Source organism: Zea mays, chromosome 4 (genome assembly GCF_902167145.1).
Source record: "Zea mays cultivar B73 chromosome 4, Zm-B73-REFERENCE-NAM-5.0, whole genome shotgun sequence".
NCBI classification, from domain to species: domain Eukaryota; kingdom Viridiplantae; phylum Streptophyta; class Magnoliopsida; order Poales; family Poaceae; genus Zea; species Zea mays.
In genome coordinates this window covers 173,640,180-173,660,750 of record NC_050099.1, presented here as the reverse complement: position 1 = coordinate 173,660,750, position 20,571 = coordinate 173,640,180, and the positions used below count along the sequence as shown (strand labels likewise).

General features: G+C 46.3%; 1 protein-coding gene across 1 annotated transcript; it reads right to left on the bottom strand.

The window, feature by feature from the left end:
• Positions 1-12,422: 12,422 nt before the first annotated feature.
• On the bottom strand, positions 12,423-13,655 carry LOC103654086 (RING-H2 finger protein ATL80). Its single transcript, XM_008680884.4, has one exon. The coding sequence runs from the start codon at positions 13,457-13,459 to the stop codon at positions 12,836-12,838; it is 624 nt and encodes a 207-aa protein (XP_008679106.1). The 5' UTR covers positions 13,460-13,655; the 3' UTR covers positions 12,423-12,835.
• Positions 13,656-20,571: the final 6,916 nt, after the last annotated feature.

Genomic DNA, 20,571 nt, shown 5'->3' with positions numbered 1-20,571 from the left:
GATTCACAAGGCCAAACCTCCACTACAAGAAACTGGTTAAAGAACGTGGGTGAAAAACCGTCGAACTTAATGTAATAGGCCGTCGAACTTACCATAAGAACATGGGTTTACCGACGAATATAGCCGACGGCGATTTTTGGACGAACTTAAAGAAGTAAGTTCGACGGCCCCCACGTTCTTAAGGTTAAAAACGTGGGTCCGTCGAACTTAACATTAAGAACGTGGGTACCGTCGAACTTAAGGTTAAGAACGTGGGTTTTTAAGTTCGACGGGGGCCGCCGAATTCTTTCCCATAAGTTCGACGGCACCCACGTTCTTACAGTTAAGTTCGACGGTGCCACGTGGCCGTCGAACTTATAGGTCCTGTGTGGGTCGGCGAGGGCTGCCATTAAGTTCGACGGTACCCACGTTCTTAACCTTAAGAACGTGGGTACCCACGTTCTTAACTCTTTTCCAGAAAAAAATAAAAAATACAGAAATGAAAAATTAGACACACATAATATCACATGCAACACAGAACATCACATACAATACAGATTTCAAACACATGGATATATGTTCATATCACAAATTCACACAAGTCCAAATACAAAAGTTCACAAATTCACATAATTAAGTCCAAATACATAAGTTCACATCCATAGTTCACATTTGTAGTTCACAAGTTCAAATACACAAGTTCAAACATTAGCTCCATCGCTCTCGATCAGGACATCGGATTGTTGTTTGTAGCTCCACCACTAGAATTGAGACATCTGTCCGCAAAGTTATCGTGAGGGGGAGGAGTCACTTGATGAGTTGTGGAATCCTACAAAATAAACAAAAATTCTCATTAATATACAACTGGCATTAAGAACTAGCTCAATATGACAAAGGCACCAGTCAACAGATTGAAAGCACAACGACACAAGTCTTTGGCCATACTAGTTGTCTTATCCTGGATTTTGTCAGTGTCAAATTAACTTAAACCTAACCGAGTTTATGAAAAATGGTACCATCGTTTTAGACCCCAAGTAACTGAGTTTGTGGAAAAATGGTATCAACGTTTAAGACCCCAACTAAGTATATTCGAAAAATCAACTAGCATTGAAATCAACTAGCATTAAATTCAGGAACGTACCGCTGGTGACGGAAGTGGCTGTGTTGGCCATGGGGGCGTCCCCAAGGCCCCATTGGATGTGTAGGATATCCCCATGGTGGTGGCGGCCAATATCCCATGCCTGGTTGTGGAGGAGGAAGAATCTGTCCTCTAGGGGGCATCGAACAATGTATGTCCATCTGTGGGTTTCCTTGTCCGGTCTTAGAACCCTATTATCAAATAAAACGATGCATGATTATAATTGTAAATGAAAGTAAATATACTACAAAACTATACCTGTGTTTCATTGGTGTTTGGTGTCTGTCCAGATTGTGACGGACGGGTGAACTGGGGTCCCATTTGAGATCCCATCTGAGCACTATACATCTGCAAATACAATAAGCTTGAGTTTTATTTTAAACTAATGTATATATAGAGTTTATACTAAACAACTGAATTCTGAATCCGATGGAAAACATAAAGTGCATTGGAACGTGTAGGATTAGAGTGGTTGATAGATACAGAAGAAAGACAGAGCTAAAAAGCACTCGCGCCACCATAATCTATGTGCATGCTTTTTTTTATTTCTACAACCAGACCATTTTAAAAAAAACTTGGATGTAAAAATGCTGTAAATGATGGGATGCTAGCTGATGTCGAAGTTGGTTTACCAACTGAAGTCACAAGCAAGTTACCAATTGAACCATGAGTTAGGCTTTACCAACTGAAGTCACAATTCACTGATGCAGGCAGCAACTAGCAGATGACAGAAATTGCGATTACACATAACACAAAAATCAGCTAATCAAGAAAGCAAACAGGAATAGCCTAGATTACACATAACACAAAAATCAGCTAATCAACAAGTGTGTAGTGGAACATGCTGTCTACAGAAAAGGGGCTGGAAATTCTCTCCTGGTGGTGGAGGTCTATGTGGATGATCTAATAATATGCAGGGCGCTCTGCCATGTATACAGCCTGAACCTATAATATGCCCATCCCAACTCGCAGCTTAAAGTACACTGCAGATCTATCAAGTGTCCCAGAAAGCAATGGCAGGAACAAACAAAGGAAAAAGAAGGGGCGATGAAGAATTTTCAAGGGTCCGATATAGTCATTGACTAGTACACTCTGTTGCTTTTCCAGTTGGACCAGGGGTACACGTTAAGACCCAACTAACATTGTTTTTAATACTAATGGTTACCTAGTGAAAGCATCTATAGAGTTTTTGAGTCCATCATTGGGGATAAGTAAATTTCATAAGAAGACCAATCCTTTTTCAGCTGACATTTGTAGTTCATTTGCAAATAATCAATTACTGATTAGCTACCTGCCTGTTGTATGTGATATTTACTAGCATTATTCATAAAACAAGCTAAGTGAGGGGAAGTACAGAAAAAACAGTTTGGTCAACTGTAACCTTCTAGCTATAGAGAACAGTGTTTGGACAGTTCAATGTTCAAGGTCATCCTGACTACTTGCCAGCTATAAAACTTACGAAGAAAAGTCAGCTATCTTCCATGTTTTTTTCAAATGGAAAAGCGTCCTAACTAGCAAAGGTCATCCTGACTACTTGCCCCCAAAGATTCCAGCAAGCCAACTTCTTTGACATTTCTGGGGAGCACAGTTCAATGTTCAAGGCAACGACATACAGCCACCGTAGCCAATTTCTCTTCTAGCTGTGCTGTTTGTACCAAACATTTTCAGCCTGCCTAGCACCAGTCCTCGAGCTGACTGTTGTGCGGCATATGAGCCGTCAAGCAAGATCGAAACATCACATGTTACTTGCGTTAAAGACTATGCCATGCCATTGTTTCATAAGTGCCACAGTACTGTTCTTATCCGTTTTCAAGTTTTTTTCATTCAGAAAAAGGTGATCCTTGTCTCAATACCCTAATTCACTGCAAACTCCTAGGCTCGCTCGACCAGCTGGACACCTAAATTATACTTCAGCGCCTAGTATACAGCCTGAAGTCTATTATACTTCAGCGCCTAGTTAAGGGTATGTTCATATCACAGGCTGTGACAACCTCCTAATAAATGCAGAAATCACTAAACAATTGACCAGACCGATTTTGGGTTGTCTAAGGCTCAGAGCGAGTTAGATAAAAAAATATGGGCAAATTCTGAGATTGGGCAGATTCTGAGCGTATTAATAAAATTATTACCTGCATCAGCATTCCCTGCATCATCTGAACTTGTTGAGATAGTTGTTGAACTTGTTGTTGTATTAGTTGCTCATCAAGCTCTGATTCCCTCGAAGTTGAAGTTCGAGATCTACTCCCCACCGAGGAAACTGACCGACGACCAAAGCTATCGCGACTCACAACCCCATCACCGATCCCCAACCTAGAAACATCACAAGTTATGAACCAATAGTTTTTATATATCACAACTTTGATCTTATCATACCTCCCATGTGGTAGCCCACCACCAGCAACATATGCTGCATCCGCATCGAAAGGTGCCTCCCTCCAATCTAGATCATCGTCTCCTGCTTTCCTCCTAACCTCCTCGGCATAACGAGTCTACAAAACAATTTATGTTAATTATAAATGAGTCACAAGTTAATTAAGAATAGATAGTTATTATTTACACCTACCAGCTTTTCTGTCGCGCTGTCGTCACATAAAACTTCTGGATGCTCTGGATCTGGACCTCGGTGTCCCTCCATGTAAACGTCAATGAATCGGGGTTCAACACCATCACGAGCCTCCTGCAGTAAGAGACATAATAAAATATACAAATTTGTCTGAGGGAAAAAGACTAAATGTTACTTAGCTCGTCATACCATTCGTTGTGATTTCCCAATAAATCCATCTGCTCCAAATCGATGGAGGCCCGGTTTGCTCTTCCGGTTCAAATGATTTCTATCTAAAATCACTTTGTACTCATCTGAGGCCCAGTACTCGCAGAGCTTGACCCAAGCTTCAGGATGAGCAGTGAGCCAGTCCACTTCACTTTGTTTGTACTCCTCAGCTGTCAAGTGGATTTCACATGCCTGCTTGTTGGTCATTCTTTGACCCTTCACTTTCTTGAAGTACACGGTAACAGCTTTGACCCGTGCATCTGACATTCAACCATTTATAACTTTTCTAGCAGCATTGTGGAATACACGTTTTGCATGTTCTTCGTTTGCTGTTTCGTCCAATCTAAATTGTTCCTGCAAAATGAAGAAGAAATTAAATTCATTTATAGACGCCCACGGTAAGTAAATTTAAAAGACATAATAAACTCACCCAAAACGATGACCACACCGCGTCTTGGTGAGTACGGTCGGGTCCATATGGTTTGAGGCCCCAGTGAGCCCAGTGATACGCCCCTATCTCTGCCCCGTTGAGTTGTACCACCCCTGGATAGTGAAAATGAGCTATAGATCCCAGCACTGTGTTAACCGGTGTCCGGTGACCTTTGCCACTCCATGCCACCTCCACCCAGCTCCTCTCTCCTGCAGGGTTTATGACCCTACGTTGGTCCAAGGGTTGTGTCGGTGGAACTCTAAGGAACCGCCGAAACCTACAAAATTGTAAATTGTGCACTGGTAATAATATCAATCCAACAAAAAATAGAACTCCTCGTCAAAATAAAATTACCTGAAGTTCGTTGCCTGTGTCGTCGTAACAACCTCATCATCGGCCTCTCCATCGGCCTCTCCATCGTAGTCCTCCCCATAGTCATCATCATCACGCATCGGTGAACCTTGGCGTGCCAGCTCGTCCTCTAGCCTAGGTGCATTGTGCTCTGCCGCCTCGCGCGCTTGCTCAAATGCATTGTGGTCTTGCTCTAGCATAGGTCCACTTGAGCCTATCGCCTCACGCTCTGGCTCAAGTGCATTGTGGCCTGCCACATCGCGCTCTTGCCCAGGTGCACTATGGCCTGCCACCTCGCGCTCTTGCCCAGGTGCACTATGGCTTGCCACTTCGCGCCCCTGCTCCTCCATGCAACCAAGGAGCTGCTCTAGTCGTTGCCTTGATGCTGTAGAGCCCTACAAACATAATCAACAATGAGATATATCAAGTACTCGAAGTATACGTAGAAGAAAAGAAAATAAAACAAATTAAATACCTGGAACAACATAGAGGATGTATCCCCACCACCTGAACCCCTAGTCGACCGTGACCTCGAGGAGTCACCACAGTCTCCGCGCTTCTTCCCTTTGAGCTTGTCCATGACCCTCATCATCTGCACAAATTTCATTACAAGAATTTAAATATATATACTTTTAGTATTGAAATAGGAATGCATATACAAGAATTTAAATATATATACTTTTCAAAAATCATCGGCATCAGAATCTGCTTCAGCAACGCGCTGCTCAATTATTTCAAGTCTTTGTTGTTTTTCAAGAATTCTCTGTGACTTACGAGTCCTTGCCCTAGAAGGACCTGGTTCTTCTGCCATCAAATCTATGGCGAGACTAGCTACTTCATTGAGCCCTAAATCCTCAGATATAGTAAATTCTCTATTTTCTGACTGATCGCCTTCTTCTTGATAAATATTAACAGAATCATCATCTTCATTATTTGTTTGTAATAATCATATCGTAACGGATGGACTTCAGGATTAATTTGTATACAACCCAACAAGACTTCAAGTTTTCATGAGGATATGTTAGATAGTACACCTGTTGTGCTTGATGTGCAAGCACAACATTGCTATAATCGCTGCCTTTAAACCATGATTCATGCTTTACCTCCACAATTCCAAATTCATCCTCTCGCGTTTGTTGAGGATCAAACCATTCACAATCAAATAACACAAACATGAACTCTTTGGCCCCACCAAGAGTGTACTCCGTTATATCTTGAAGAACACCATAATAGTCATGAGTGCCTCCGTCTGCATTTGTGGCAGTTGCTACTACTCCACTGTTTGTCGTGGCTGCCTGCGGGCGGATATTTTCTAATTTTGATGTTCGAAAACGGTATCCATTAATACCATAGCGGCTATATTTTCTTGCTTTCAACTGACCATGTGATATCTGTCGCAAATCATCCGAGACTAGAGAGTCAAGTTTCTTACACTACATAGAGCAGAAAAAAAAGATATTGGTAAATAGCAAGTCATATGAGCAAACTAAGTACACAAAGGAAAATTATAAAGAGATAATTACATGCTCGTGGAACCATTCAACGAAACATGGACCTCCATTCATCCCTTTCATACGTAGATTATCCAGTTCCTTTGGTGTAGGTTTGTGGCCAGCTAAATATATGGAATCAAACATTTCAAAGTATGGATCAAGTTCCTCCATGTTGGTGTACAAGTAGAGCATGGTGAAATTACGCTCTCTTATGTCAACATAATGTGCAGTAGAAGCCCCGACCCCTTTCCCCTTCCAGAGAAAAACACTAAGGTCGGTCGAAGGACCTTCTTCTTCAGTATGATACTGTGTTGACTGAGCATTCACGTTGTTAGTGTGTGATAAATACTGAGTTGAGAAGATTGTGATCTCTTTAGCTGCAAAGGCCTCTACGATACACCCCTCAACCCTTGCTTTGTTCCGCACAGTAGCTCTAAGTTTTTTCAATTCTCTTTCTTGACTATACATCCATCGGAACTGCACTGGTCCTCCTACCAATGCTTCATAAGGTAAGTGCACTAGCAAATGTTGCATCACATTCATAAATCCAGGCGGAAATACTTTTTCCATCTTGCATACAAGCACTGCGATTTGTTTCTCAAATTGAATCATCAATTTCTTTGAGATATGCTTAGCACATATATGTCTATATATGTAACTAAGTTCAGCAATCATCTTCCACAGAGGAGGCTTCAAATAGCCACGGAACATTACCGGCATAAGTCTTTCCATCAAAATATGGTAATCGTGAGCCTTCAAACCATTTAATTTATTAGTGTCGAGGTTAACAGTACGTTTTATGTTAGCTGCATAGCGGTCTGGAAACTTCAACATTTTCAACCATTGAAATACTTCTTTTCGCTCTTCCGGCTTTAGACAGTATGGAGCTCGTGGTGTCCTCTCCTTTCCATTAGGATTTAATTTGACCTCAAGGCTAGGGCGATCGCAAAGATTAGCTAATGTTTAGACACATGCTTATGATGCTTTCAGCAACATTGCGCTCTTGGTGCATCAAATCTATGTTGTGTGGTAAAATCAATACATTCGCATACGGAAGTTCCTAGAGAAAAGAAATATGAGTCCAGTTGTGATCTTGACCATAGCCTTCAAACTCATGACCTTCTGCAGCCCTTTGAAGGGCACGATGTTGTATCAGAATATCTTCACCCATTAAACGTTTTGGTGGACCATCTTTAACTTTTATGCCTCTTCTAAATGACTTCGTATCATTTCGAAACGGGTGGTTGGATGGAAGAAACCGTTGATGACAATCAAAGAATGAGACCTTTTTACCATGCTCCAATCGATATGCTTGTGTGTCCCCCATGCATATGGGACAACACAGTCGACCGTGGACACACCAGCCAGACCAAATACCATATGCAGGCAAATCATGAATTGACCACAAATATACAGCACGTAAGGTAAATTGACGTTTTAGATGACCATCATAAGCCTTTACCCCTACCCATAGCTCTTTGAACTCTTCAATCAACGGTTGCATGAATACATTGATCTTCTTTCCAGGATGTTTAGGCCCTGGAATAATAAGGGCAAGAAATATGAACCCTTCTTTCATGCATTTGTTGGGAGGGGGGTTGTAGGGCATGATGAAAACCGGCCAACAAGAGTATGAAGTTGAACTGTTGTCGTAAGGAGTGAAACCATCAGTGGACAAGCCTAGACGAACACTCCTAGCGTCTCTTGCAAATTCTGGGTCAAAACGATCCAGAGCCTTCCAAGAATCGCCATCTGATGGATGCATCATAATGTCTGGATCTTGGCTCTCACGGTCTCCTTCCTTATGCCACAACATTAGCTTCGCGGTTTCTGGGGTTAAAAACAGATGTTTAAGCCTTGGGGTGATGGGCATATATCGAAGCTGTTTAACTGCCACTTTTGTAGCAAAAATAGCTCCATCCTCTTTTAGTACCTCCGCATATCTTGATTTACCGCATATCTGACAATGGGTGGCCGCTTCATATTCCTTCCAGAACAACATGCAATTATCTTCGCACACATCAATCTTCTTATACTTCATCCCAAGACCGGACACGATCTTTTTAGACTGGTATAAGTCTTTTGGCATCTTATGGTTCGATGGGATGAGATCAATAATCAGATTGATTATATAGTTATAGCAGTTATTCGAGAAGTTATACTTTGCCTTCATTGCCATAAGACGTGTAACCACCTGCAACACGGTCACAGTGGTGTCGTCATGCACTTTTTCCTCTGACGCGTGAAGAAGCTTATAAAACTCCTGCACTTCCTCTAGTGTACCCTGTTCCGAGGCCAATGTTGGATACTCTCTACTAATATCAGCCACCAAGTCATCCATCCGATCCTCCTCCTCATCATCAATTCTTTCTGACTCTGTGATATTCTGCTCTACTTCTCCATGTGAGCGCCACACAAGATAGTTAGGCATAAACCCATTCTTGCAAAGGTGATGCTCCAGTTCTTCGATCTTTCTCACATACTTAAAATTTTGACACTTGGTACACGGACACTTCACCACACGAGGTCCACCAGAAAATGCGAGATCCACGAATTGTTTTGCAACCCTAACCCATTCCTTTGAGTGACCTAGAGTCACGCTATTGAATCCATCATACATCGCCCTTCTTCTATTGTCATCCATTTCCAAAACTAAATAACCCAATGTATAAAAAATGTGTAAATAAACATCATTAAGCATATAAACGTAAATAAAAAATGTGTAAATAAACATCATTAAGCATACAAACATAAATAAAAAATGTGTAAATAAACATCATTAAGCCCTTCTTCTATTAGGAAGGATCACTAGACATAAAAAACATTTAACCAAACATTGAACCTAACATTGATTAATTTACAATGAACAAGAAATTATGCATCAATTGTAACAACTAGCCAAAATCATGCATCAAATTTTAACTAACAAACTAATTCTAATAATATGCATCAAAGAAAGAAGAAAAATACCTTCACGAAGACCGTCAAGGTGGTGATGGTCGAGGAGACGCGGGCCGGCTGTAGTTAGAGTGGAGAGAGAGACCGGAGACTAGAGTCAAATGGGCCTACAATTAGATGGAAACACGGCTTTAGGTTTCATAAAAAATGCAACAGTCATCATCAGTTGAAGAACTTAATTTGTTTACACATTTTCACATATATGTTTCCTGCAAAGCACCAACAAAGAACACAAATAAACCAAAAAGAGTAATTCCTTCATCTAAATAGATATACGTAGGTAGAAGAAAACTTTGATGTACTCTTCTACTATATAATCCTGTGGGCCTAATTAATTGGGTATTCCTCCTAACAAATTTGTGCAGCTGAATTTTCAAAAGTCAATATAAGCCTGAACAACATGACAAACACACCGAAAACTGCAGACCATGAACAAACCACGACAGAATGAAATGGGTAACATGTATTTGGATAGGTGTCAAGTCTGATTGTTTGGGGGATGCATGATTCAGTTGGAATTATTTGGATAGGTGTCAAGTCTGATTAATTGTACCTGCAATAGAAATGACTGACCTACCCCATACAATTTATATTCATTATTTGGATAGGTGTCAAGTCTGTAGCCTAAATGCATGATTCAGTTGGAATTATGCAGTGTCGTGTCTCAAGTACTCAGTTCTGGCTGTTCCACATGTACATGCATGTCAGGTATAGGAAAACGAAAAACTTTGTGGCTAGGCTGATTTCTGACAATCAAACCTTCACTGATGATGATCAGAAGGCCATGCTTGTGGATGACTACTATACTAGACTCTTGGACAGCAGGGTGGAAAGGTCGCTTTCTATTGATCTAGATTATCTGGGGCTGCCTAGCCACAGTTTAGAAGAGTTGGACTCACCATTTACTGAAAAGGAGGTATGGGAAATAATTAAACAATTGCCTTCTGATAAGGCTCCTAGGTCAGATGACTTTACTGGTAGGTTCTATAAAGCATGTTGGCCAATTATCAAGGAAGATGTGATGGCAGTTATATCTGCAATTTGGAGCAGGAAGTTTGCTGGTTTTCATAGGTTTAATTCAGCACTTAGCACCCTTATCCCTAATAAGGAGAGTGCTGAGGAAGTGAAGGATTTTTGCACTATTAGCCTAGTTCACAGCATTGCAAAAATTATCACCAAGTTGATGGCTTTCAGACTTACTCAAAAGCTGCAGGGAATGGTCTCAATGCAGCAAATTGCTTTTATTAAGGGCAGATTTATTCAAGACAATTTTATGCTAGTTCAGCAACGTGCTCAGTCTGCATTACGTGCACACAGTAGTTCAAGAAAAAATAGCAAGAAGGAGATAAATGAACTAGAAGATTGTGCTGCATTAACAGGGCAGTTACAACCTTTTGTCAAAGAAGAAGTTTTGGTCCCTATATTCAATGTAATGATGACTAACATTATTTTAGCCTCACGATTTTCTTTAACGGTCTGGCTTTGTAATTGGTAACTAATCCTCAATTGTTCATGATTTCAGGGAACTTTTCCCTGTACTGCAGAACAGTTCTTCAGTATTCTTTTAAGTGATGATTCAAATTACATAACAGAGTGTCGAACGGATCGGAAGGATAAAGATATAATGTAGGTATCCAACTCATTGCGAGCCTTTTGCACATATAGTGCATTCTATATGACCAACTTATTTTTAATCTGTGTATTCTTGTGTATTAGAGAATTTCCACAAAGTTGTTTGATAGAAATCAGTAGATTTATCATAATATGTTAAGAGTAGGTGGTTATACTTTTTTCAAACTAATATCCAACTGAACAAAAGATGTCCATCCTACTACTATTTTAATCAGGTAGTATGCTTAGGATCGGTAATTTGGGTTCCTACTTCCTAGTGGATATCAAGCTTTGGGAGGCCTCGTCTTATGAAGATAGTTTATTTACAAATTTTTACTTGAGAGATTTTAGTCTGTTATCAAGGTAGCATGTATGACTCCACTGAACCTATAATATGTCGCCATCCTGTATGGACCTGGCAACTAGGCAAGAATCAGTACATACCACCTACTGGTAGCCATCCTCCTATTGAATTTCAAAATTAAACTTCTCTCTGTTAGGCTGGCCTATGTCATATGCACTCCAAATGGATTTATCCAAAGGAAGCATATGTACTGATCATCCTCGAGGCATATTTTTATTGTGGGTTAACCTTCCACCTCTTATGCTAGTAGGATTATAGAAACCAGTTATGTTATTTTTTTATGTGATTTTCCTTTATATGATCAGTAAGCTGAATGGCTTTGTTTTTTTACACCATGTTCTGCGTTAAACTGTTGCTTTTCTGCAGCTGGGCCAATGGCACGTTGCAGATGAGTATGATGGCCAGGTGAGGGAACTTAATTGTAAATCAATATGCCATAGTCCAATGTGTCATCAGCAAAGATGGGCAAGGATCGTACCGGCTTGGAAAGCAGAGATGCAGCGGCGGGGGCTCCTCCTTGGGCGGTGGCTCTGTCTTGGGGTGAGGTGGGGGCGGCTCCAGGTCCTTGCGTGCCGGCGGCTGGTCTTCCTGTTCGCCGACGGATGTGTGGGGGTGGCGAGCCGGGGCGGCGGCGCGGCCCGCTGGTGCTGGCGCGGCCAGCTGTCGGTGTCGAGTCGGGGCCCGCTGGGGGTGGCGCGGCGGCGGCGCGGTCGGTCGGCGGTGGAGCAGCAGCGGCGCGGCCTGCTGGTAGAGAGAAGCGCGGGCGGGAATTAATGAGACAGGCGAGAGAGAGAGTCGCGCGTGGGATAATTTGGATTTAGGTTTTCAGGCTTAAGTTCGACGGTGCCTAAATGTTCGACGAACTTAACTTAAGAATGTGGATACCCACGTTCCTAACTTGTTAAGTTCGACGGTTTTAGCCAGGACCCACGAACCTAACTTAAGAACGTGAGTACCCACGTTCTTAACATAACCCATGAACTTAACTCAAATAAGAACTCTTAATTTTACCCACGAACATTTATCAGTTTAATGTAGTGCTCACCTCCATTCCATCTCTATGTGAGTTAAAATCCTGAGGCATGGATGACAATGAGCTTCGCCACTACTGCGCGTCAAAGCGGTGTCCAAATTGAGGGAGTAAGGCCATCTCCAACAGACCGACTGTTTTGCACTGTAGATTGTTTGCAGAGTGAAGTTTAAAATAGAGAGTGAGATAAGGACTAGGCTGGAGATAGCCTAAGAACTGTGAGCAAGTGGAGAGAGTATATTTGCATTGCATGATACGATACTAGTAACTAGTGGAGGTAGCACTTTCAACGGACGGCTGAAACTAAACTCATCACTTTGCTTTGCTTTGCTTTAAGAGGTCAAAGGGCAGTCCATCATCATTATTGTTACAACACAGAGAGAGCAGTCACAAGCATCGGCTGGATGGAGAAATTAAAGCATCGGTCAGGAGCTAAAGAGAATCACGTAGCGTAGTACGGGTAGGCATAGATAGCATGTTCATGTTCTCTCCAACAACAGTCAGCAGATTTGTCTGTCTCTGGCTCTCTGCACTGCAAATCTATTTATTTTCCAACCCAACTACAACTATATACATGCATTCTTACGTAGCGCGTGCTTGCTTGTTTCCGATGAATTAATGGCGGGCGGCATTGCATGCATGTATAGGGCCGGTGAAGGGATCCAAGACGTCGATCAATGGATCGATATGAATGATGATGGCGAAGGAGTACTAAGCATGCAAGCCCCTCCCCGCAGCAGCAGGCTCCGGTGCTGCCATGGGGGTTTCCTCCTGCTGGTCGCAGCACGCCGCCCCGCACCTCCGGCACAGCGGCGATACGACGGAGACGATGGTGGCGCGGCAGGAGGGGCAGCTGGCGTGGGCGGCGAGCCAGGTATCGACGCAGGCCGCGTGGAAGCCGTGGGCACAGCGCGGCAGCACACGGAGCTGGTCTCCCTCCACGAACGCCGCCAGGCAGATGGCGCACTCCTCCTTGTCGGCGGCGTCTCTTCTACTTGCTTGTTTCAGGGAAGAAGAGACGGAGACGGTGGGCAGCGCCTCGATGGCCGCCTTCTCCAGTCCGCTGGGCGCCTGGGCGGACGACCTGCCGCCGCTGGTGGTGGCCGACACTGAAACAGAGGCTCCTCCTCCTCTACGGCAGGCGCACCGGGCGACAAGCGCGAGGCCGGCCACGCAGATGAGGGCACAGAGGAGGGACGACAGGATGACCACCGTGTCGGAGTCCACGGAGATGGCCTGCTGCTCCTCTACGTGAGCAGGGAGCAGGAGAGCAGCCGGAGATGGGGTGTCAGCGATGGCTGAGTGGGAGTGGAGGAGGCTCGCCGGAGTGCGCATGCTACCTAGCTGCTTCTTGTTCGGGCACGGGCCACGGCGACTAGCTAGGCGGGCTTCACAGGTGGATACAATACAACCAGCGAGCACGACGAGCCTGGGTCTGGGTTTGGTTTGGTTTTATAGACAGACACAGACGGACAGAATATTCAGGCACTATCAATTCGTGCTAGAGCACTAATATTATAACTTTCTTTCTTCGATCCAAACTAAGGCAACCATTTTTTTAGTTTTGATTTGATTCGATCCAAACTGTGCTAGACCTGCAGTTGATGGGTGTAAGGGACCGTAAATAAGAGGGTTTACAGCAGGGATTAGAGATGGCCAAACGGACCGGCCCGGCCCGGGCCCGGTGAAGCCCGGCCAAAACCGGGCCGGGCCTGCTGAGCCAGCGGGCTTAATTTTCTGTCCAAGCCCGGCCCGCAACGGGCCTAAACGGGCCGGGCCGGCCCGTTTAGCACGAAAAAACGGGCCGAAAAGCGGGCTAAACGGGCCGGTAAGCACGTTTTAGTGTTAAAAAACGGGCTTAACGGGCTTAGAGGTAAACGGGCCGTGCCGGGCTAGCCCGCCGTGCCTAGTTTCCTGTCTAAGCCCGCCCGCTTATTCTACCGTGCCGGGCTCGGACCGGGCCCAAAAAGCGGGCTTCGTGCCGGGCTCACGGGCCTCGTGCTTTTTGGCCATCTATAGCAGGGATGCATATAATTTTTTTTTCCCTTCATTTAAGACAACATACTTTCATTAATATTTTTTTGTTACATTACACGTATCACTCCGAAATTAATATGTTGTGTTGTTTCCGAACTTTACATGACACGCATGTCGGCATTTGGTTGGACTAAATTTAGGTTTAGATGGTTTTGTATGAGCAGACCAAGTACAAATATCTGTTTGTCGAGAACCCAAATAACACGTCATACTTAGTCTAAACACAAAATAATACTTCCTTCGTTTTTATTTGTCGTCGATTAGTATAAAATTGATCGAAGTGGCGTTAAATAAATAAAAATGGAGATAGTCCTATTTTAAATGGTAGATAATAAGAAAAAGATAAAAGTAGATAAAATAAGTCTGAAACATTATTCTAGAGAAGATCCACGAGTTCAAGCTGTGAATGTGTTAGGAAGAAACACACGTGATAAGGATAGGGAGGGAATTTTCTGTCGGGGAGAATAACTCTCCGTACCCATACCATGCGGCGTAAAAATTTTCTTGTGAGGATCTCCACGAATGCTTGCGGGGATATTTCTTTATCCCTGTTTCCCGTGGGATAAATCTCCCACGGGGTCCCGTCCCGTTTCAATTATAATTAAGATACATCATTTGTTATTAATATAAACCATTTTCACATATTGTTAGATGTAAGAAATCATTATGTGTACATAAACAAACATATTTATACAATGAGTGATATCTTGACAAGGTAATCATTAATTTTTATCATTAACTATGACGTGAAAACATCGTCACATGCAGGTTTAACGGTCACCGCGGGGAGCGGGGATGAGGAATGCTTCCATGTCCCCGTCCCCGTCAGGGGAAGAATTTCCCCATTTATATCCCCACGAGAAACTTTCTCATCCCCGTTCTCTAAAGCCTTGTTCGATTATTTTTATCCCATGTGGATTGAATGAGATTGGAAAAAATTATGAATTTTTTTGACTTGTTCAAGGTTGAAACTGTTGGTACCTGCCTTTCAGGGCAGGTAGGTCCAACGGGGAATGGGGGAGAGATTTGTGAAAATAACACGGGATGTCAAAGCAACAGTATTTTTCTCTCTGCGCTTTGTCACAGTACGGGGGTATTTATAGATAATCGAGGGACTGCCCGACCCCGTAAAGGACATTTAGACCCTCGATTACCTAGTTTATCCCCGAAATATTCCCTCGAGGGAAGGTTACAACGAGTCATTACGGTGTACTTTATTACAGACACGGCCCAACCCACACTGCTCCACGCGGGGTCCTACTACATGGGCCAAATTGTACATGGGCCTCTCCCTGCCCTGAGGGGGGAGTAGGTTCTATGGTCTTCGCGGGGCCTTCGTCTTGTCTTCCCAGAGCGAAGGGGGCCGAATAGGCCTCCATGTGGACAACGTCCTCTGATGCGTCTGGCGTGTCCTGCGGATGCGGTCTTCGTCCGTGCTATGCACGAAGTAGGTGTCGTCGAGCGAAGGGTGGCGTGTTCGCCTTCGCCCCAACATTTGCCCTCCGAGGGGCCAATTCGACCAAGTCAGCTGGTGCCGAAGACCAGCGTGAGATGGTGAAAACGCTCCCCTCGCTCGAAGTGGTCCTGCGGGGGCTTTTGAAATGTGACCGTTGATGGACGCGTTACTGTTGGACTGCGGGTTTCCCGAGGTGTCGCGTCACACCTATAAAAAGTCGGCCGCGACCGAGACTGTTGCTTGCTTGCATTTGCGCTGCAGAAACCCTACCTTTTTACAGTTGTTCGCCTGCCCTCCTTGCTCGTTCTGCGCCAGAAATCTGGCTCGTATCAAGCAGACCGCGCGCCGCCGCCGACGGTACGTTGCAATGTCTTCTTCCTCGTCTGCTACGAGCGCGTCGCCGGCCGCGCCGTCGTCCGAGGAGACCCTGAGTGATATGGCGGTGGTTGAGTTGCAGCCCGGCCACATCGTGGAGTTTGGGACCTCAAGGATTTTCTCGGGCCACGTGCTGGAGATGCAGCGGCTTGGTTACTTTGGTAACAGTGTCGGGCGGGCCCTGGGCGCAGAGGAGGTCCTCGAGCCTGAGGGCAAGTTTATAGTTTTTGAGGCCTTTTTCATTGTCGGTCTTCGCCTCCCGACGCATCGATTCGTGGTGGAGGTGTTGCGAAGGTTTGAGGTGCAAGTCCACCAGCTGACACCGAACGCAGTGGTGGCGCTTGCGAAGTACGTCTGGGCAGTTTCTTCCTACGGCGGGCAGCCGTCTGTGGAGGTCTTCACCAAGAATTATTGCCTACATTGGCAGAAGAGGAAGATAGGGGATAAGATAGCCCAATTTGGATCGTGTACCTTTACGCCGAGGACTTGGAAGACTTCGGCTGAGGTTGTGGAGATAGTCCTCTGCGCTAGGAACAAGTGGGTAATTGGTGGGATTTTTGGTTCTATGTGGCACCCGGTGATGTCGAAGGCTTACCAAGTCTGCCTCTGCCCATCCTATTCTCACATTGTTATGTGGTGTTTCCTCGATTCGAGGTGGTGGAAGAAGATGAAGACGAAGGGGCCCTCCGATACGCTGCCCGCCTGAGTAGCGGGAGCAACCTAGTGGAGGAGTTTATTGCCTATGGGGTGTGGGCCTTGGAGCATGGTTGGGCGTTGGGCGAAGTGACCCCTCGCTGAATGCCTACCCTGGGCGGCTAGATGGTGCGAAGTCTAGCCTTCGCAGTGGATCTACGTGGTCAAGACGCGGCCGCGTTTGTGCGTGAAGTCGAGGCCGAGGCCGTGAAAATTGTAGGGAAGTATGTGCCGAAGACAGAGGCTTTAAGGAGTTGAGACATTCGCGGTTCAAACGTTAGGCTGAACCGTGTTTTTGAGTTAAACCATTTGCCTTATGATGGTTACCCAGGGGGGACTATGCCGACGTTGCTGCCCGTCTGGGGAAACAGGCGATGTTGACGACCGACGAGGGCCCCTCACGGGACAAGGCTCCGAGTGCGCCCACCAAGAAAAGGAAATTAGGTACAACAGCTGAGGGGATGAGGGCTTCCGATCATTTTGTTGTGGATTTGTTGGAGACGTGCGCGGCTCTTGGGGAGACGATGTCTTCGTCCGAGCTCCGGGAATCTTCTGCGCGAATGCTGAAGGTTATCGGGGGTCGCTGGCCTAGGAATGTTCCGATACCCCGGGCGGCCGGCGAGGACATATTTACGTCTCGATTAGCTCATGAGATGAAGATTTTCCCTTACAGAAGGAATGTTGGTGTTGTTGTGTCGGCAGTGATGGAGAGGGATCGCCAAGATGCGTCGCGGAAGCGACGGGCGTATGCCAGGTTGGCAGACCCGAGGCGCGAGGCGAAGATGGCGCGGGCCAGTGTGAAGCCTGCCGCCCCGGGCGCCAGCATGCCTCCGCCTGCCACGCCTAGGGGTGAGCGAAGGCCTCCCTCGCCACCGTGCGCTGCTGAGACAGCGGTGGCGGGCGCCAAAGTCTCCATGGAGCTCTCCATGGACGACTACCTTGTGGGTGGGGTGGCCATGTTTGACACCCATACGAGGCTACCTCCTGCTGGTGAGTTTTCTCTTTTTTATTTTATTTTTCTTTTTCTTTGCGAGGTCTATGTTTCGACTTGACCATGGTGTAGGGGTGGGGTCTGGGCAACTAGCTGTTGTTCTGGCGGTTGCATCAGCCGGCCCGGTGGCTGCGGCGACCGTAGCGAAGGGTGACGTGGGGGCCCTGGAGGACTCGTGGTCCAAGTTCTTCGTCGGTGGCGAGATTGCTTCTGCCGCCGCCGCGAATGGCGTGGCCGCATCAGTTGCGCAGCAACTGAAATATGTGAGTGTGACCAGTGTTTACAATTGTATCATTTTCGTGGTTGTGCATTGACAGTCTTTGTGACAGGTGGCTGCCTTCGCCGAACGCATTGCTTCGGGTGCGCTGACCTCGGAGTTTTCTGCCGAGAGGCAGAGGCTTGAGGGGAGGATCGAGCGCCTCCGGACGCAACATACGGAGGCGGTCCGGGACAAATTGGCGGCGGAGAACAAGAGCCTCAACCTGCTTGAGAAGCTGACGGCGGCGGAGACGGAGAAAGAGGATCTCAGCCGTCGGCTTGCGGAGGAGAAGGAGGGCGCGGAGAAGGCCCGCATGGAGGCCCAGGCTGCCCGTGCTGAGGCTAGTCTTGCCCTCAAGCACGCCGCCGACGCGGAGTCAGGACTGAAGAGCTTGCGTAGCCACACCGAGAAGACAGAGGCCTCCACCTGCGCTGGGGTTGAACGGGCGCACGCGCTGTTCGTGGATGCGTACCGCGAGCTCGGCGCGCGAACCGCCCCTTTTGTCAAGTCTGGTGAAGAGGTGGGACTTTTCTTCCTCAGGTGGCTGCAGGAGGAGCTGGAGTCGCTCCCGTATATCACGACCGGCTTCATGTCCTATGCCTCGCTCATTACCTGTGAGGGGGCGGCGAATGCCTTGTCTCGCGAGGGGTGTAGGCATTTCAAAGTCTTCGATCGGGTAACTGAGGACTTCAACCGTGGAATCTTCCAGGTCAGAGACGAGGTGCTAAAGCGGTCCGCTGGGCACTTTACGACATGATGTGGGACCCTCACGGCTGCGACACTGTCCGGGAAAGGGCTGACCGAGCATTGGCGTAGGTGGTGTTGTCGCTATGCGTTTTTCTCATTTTTTGACATTTTTTGTTTCCTTCGTAGATGATGAATGATGAAGAAGTCGAGGACTTTGGCGGCCTTGAAAGCTTGATTACCCGGACAGAGGGCATGGAGACGGGGGCTGAAGGGCACTCAGTGCCTCAAGCCGGCCCTGGCGAAGACTCTACATCGGCGGCTGCTCCGGCTGACGAAGACCCTGCAGCGGCGGCTACTCCTTTGCAAGTGGCAGGGTCGCGTTAGGGTTGTTGGGTTTTTAGGTTTCTTTTTGTGATACTGAAGGTCAGTTGCAGCGCAGGTTCCGATGTCCGGGCCTGCGCAAGCAACCTCCGCTGATGTTGATACTAGTATTTTGGCGGTTGCTAATGCAACGCCTTTAATAGAAATGTGTGCGAGGGTTCTGAAACTGAGTCGTGGTCCTCGGACGGGGATGATTTTGGGAGCCCGTTCTCGTGGATTGAGGAGTCTTCTGAGGAAGATTTAGACTACTTCGTTGTGTTGGATTTGGCCGCATCGGAGTCCTTGCTGCAATCTGATGCGCGCGAGGGGTCTATTCCCCAGTCAGGGCGATAGCCGAAGACCACCACAGGTGAAAGGTGGTGTCGAAGCAGAGTGTTGGTGGGATGTCACAAAGTGGGAGACGTCGCCAGATGGGTATGGAGCGATCCCATCTTCGATTAGATCGGGGTACCCAACGCGATCTACTGTCTTCGACGGCTAGGACGTGTATTGGGGAGGGGGACTTGCGGAATTTATTTGAGGGCAAAGAGTTGAGAATGATGTTGTTTAATTTCCGGGAGGCGGGTCTTATTCCGAAGGTGGAGCTGATGTAGCATTTTTGCTGGCCTCGCTCGTGTGTTGCGATAGTGAGTGAAAATGTGGCCCTCCCCCGTTTCACAGTAGAGAGGGAGGGCGGCAAAATATGATTTGTATTACTTGTACGATGTGGCCAACGAGCCCTTTGTTTTATGTATGTAAATTACGATGGCATACTGTGTGCTGTGTTTATTGTAAGATTGTCTCGATTTGTAATCGTGTTGGCGCGGCACTCAGGATGAGGACTTTGCTTCCCGCGGTTGATGTCATGCGCTTTTGGCGCATGCCCGGCTGCACCCTTAGGTTTTTTTGCTCGGACGTGTCTTATAGTAACGACTTCGCACCCTGTGGGCGATGTTGCGCACTTATTGTGCGTGCCCGGCTGCACCCTTAGGTGGCTTTCGGTCGGATGTGTCTTATAGAAAAGACTTCGCACCCTGTGGGTGATGTCGCACACTTATCGTGCATGCCTGGCTGCACCCTTAGGCGGATTTTGATCGGACATGTCTTATAGGAAAGACTTCGCACCCTGTGGGTGATGTCGCGCACTTATCGCGCATGCCCGACTGCACCCTTAGGCGGCTTTTTCTCGGACGTGTCTTATAGAAAAGACTTCGCACCCTATGGGTGATGTTGCGCACTTATCACGCATACCCGGCTGCACCCTTAGGCGGCTTTTGCTCGGATGTGTCGCACGCGAGGGCAGTCTAGGCTGCCTCTTGCGGTGACTGTTGTGTGCGTCGAATGTCGAAGATCGTTGCCACGTTTTTTTCGACACCCATTGCCATGATACTGGCTAGATTGTTTGTGTGGGGGCTTTTCGGTATTATATTACATGGCTCCACCTCGTTAAAAACCTCACCCCTAGGAGGAAAAGAGTGCGGGCCTGAACGACATTGTTTGAAAAATTACAAAGGCGCTTGGGACTTGGATCTTAAATAAAGAATTTACGTAAGTTCTCTATATTCCATGAGTGCTCTAAGTCTTCGCTA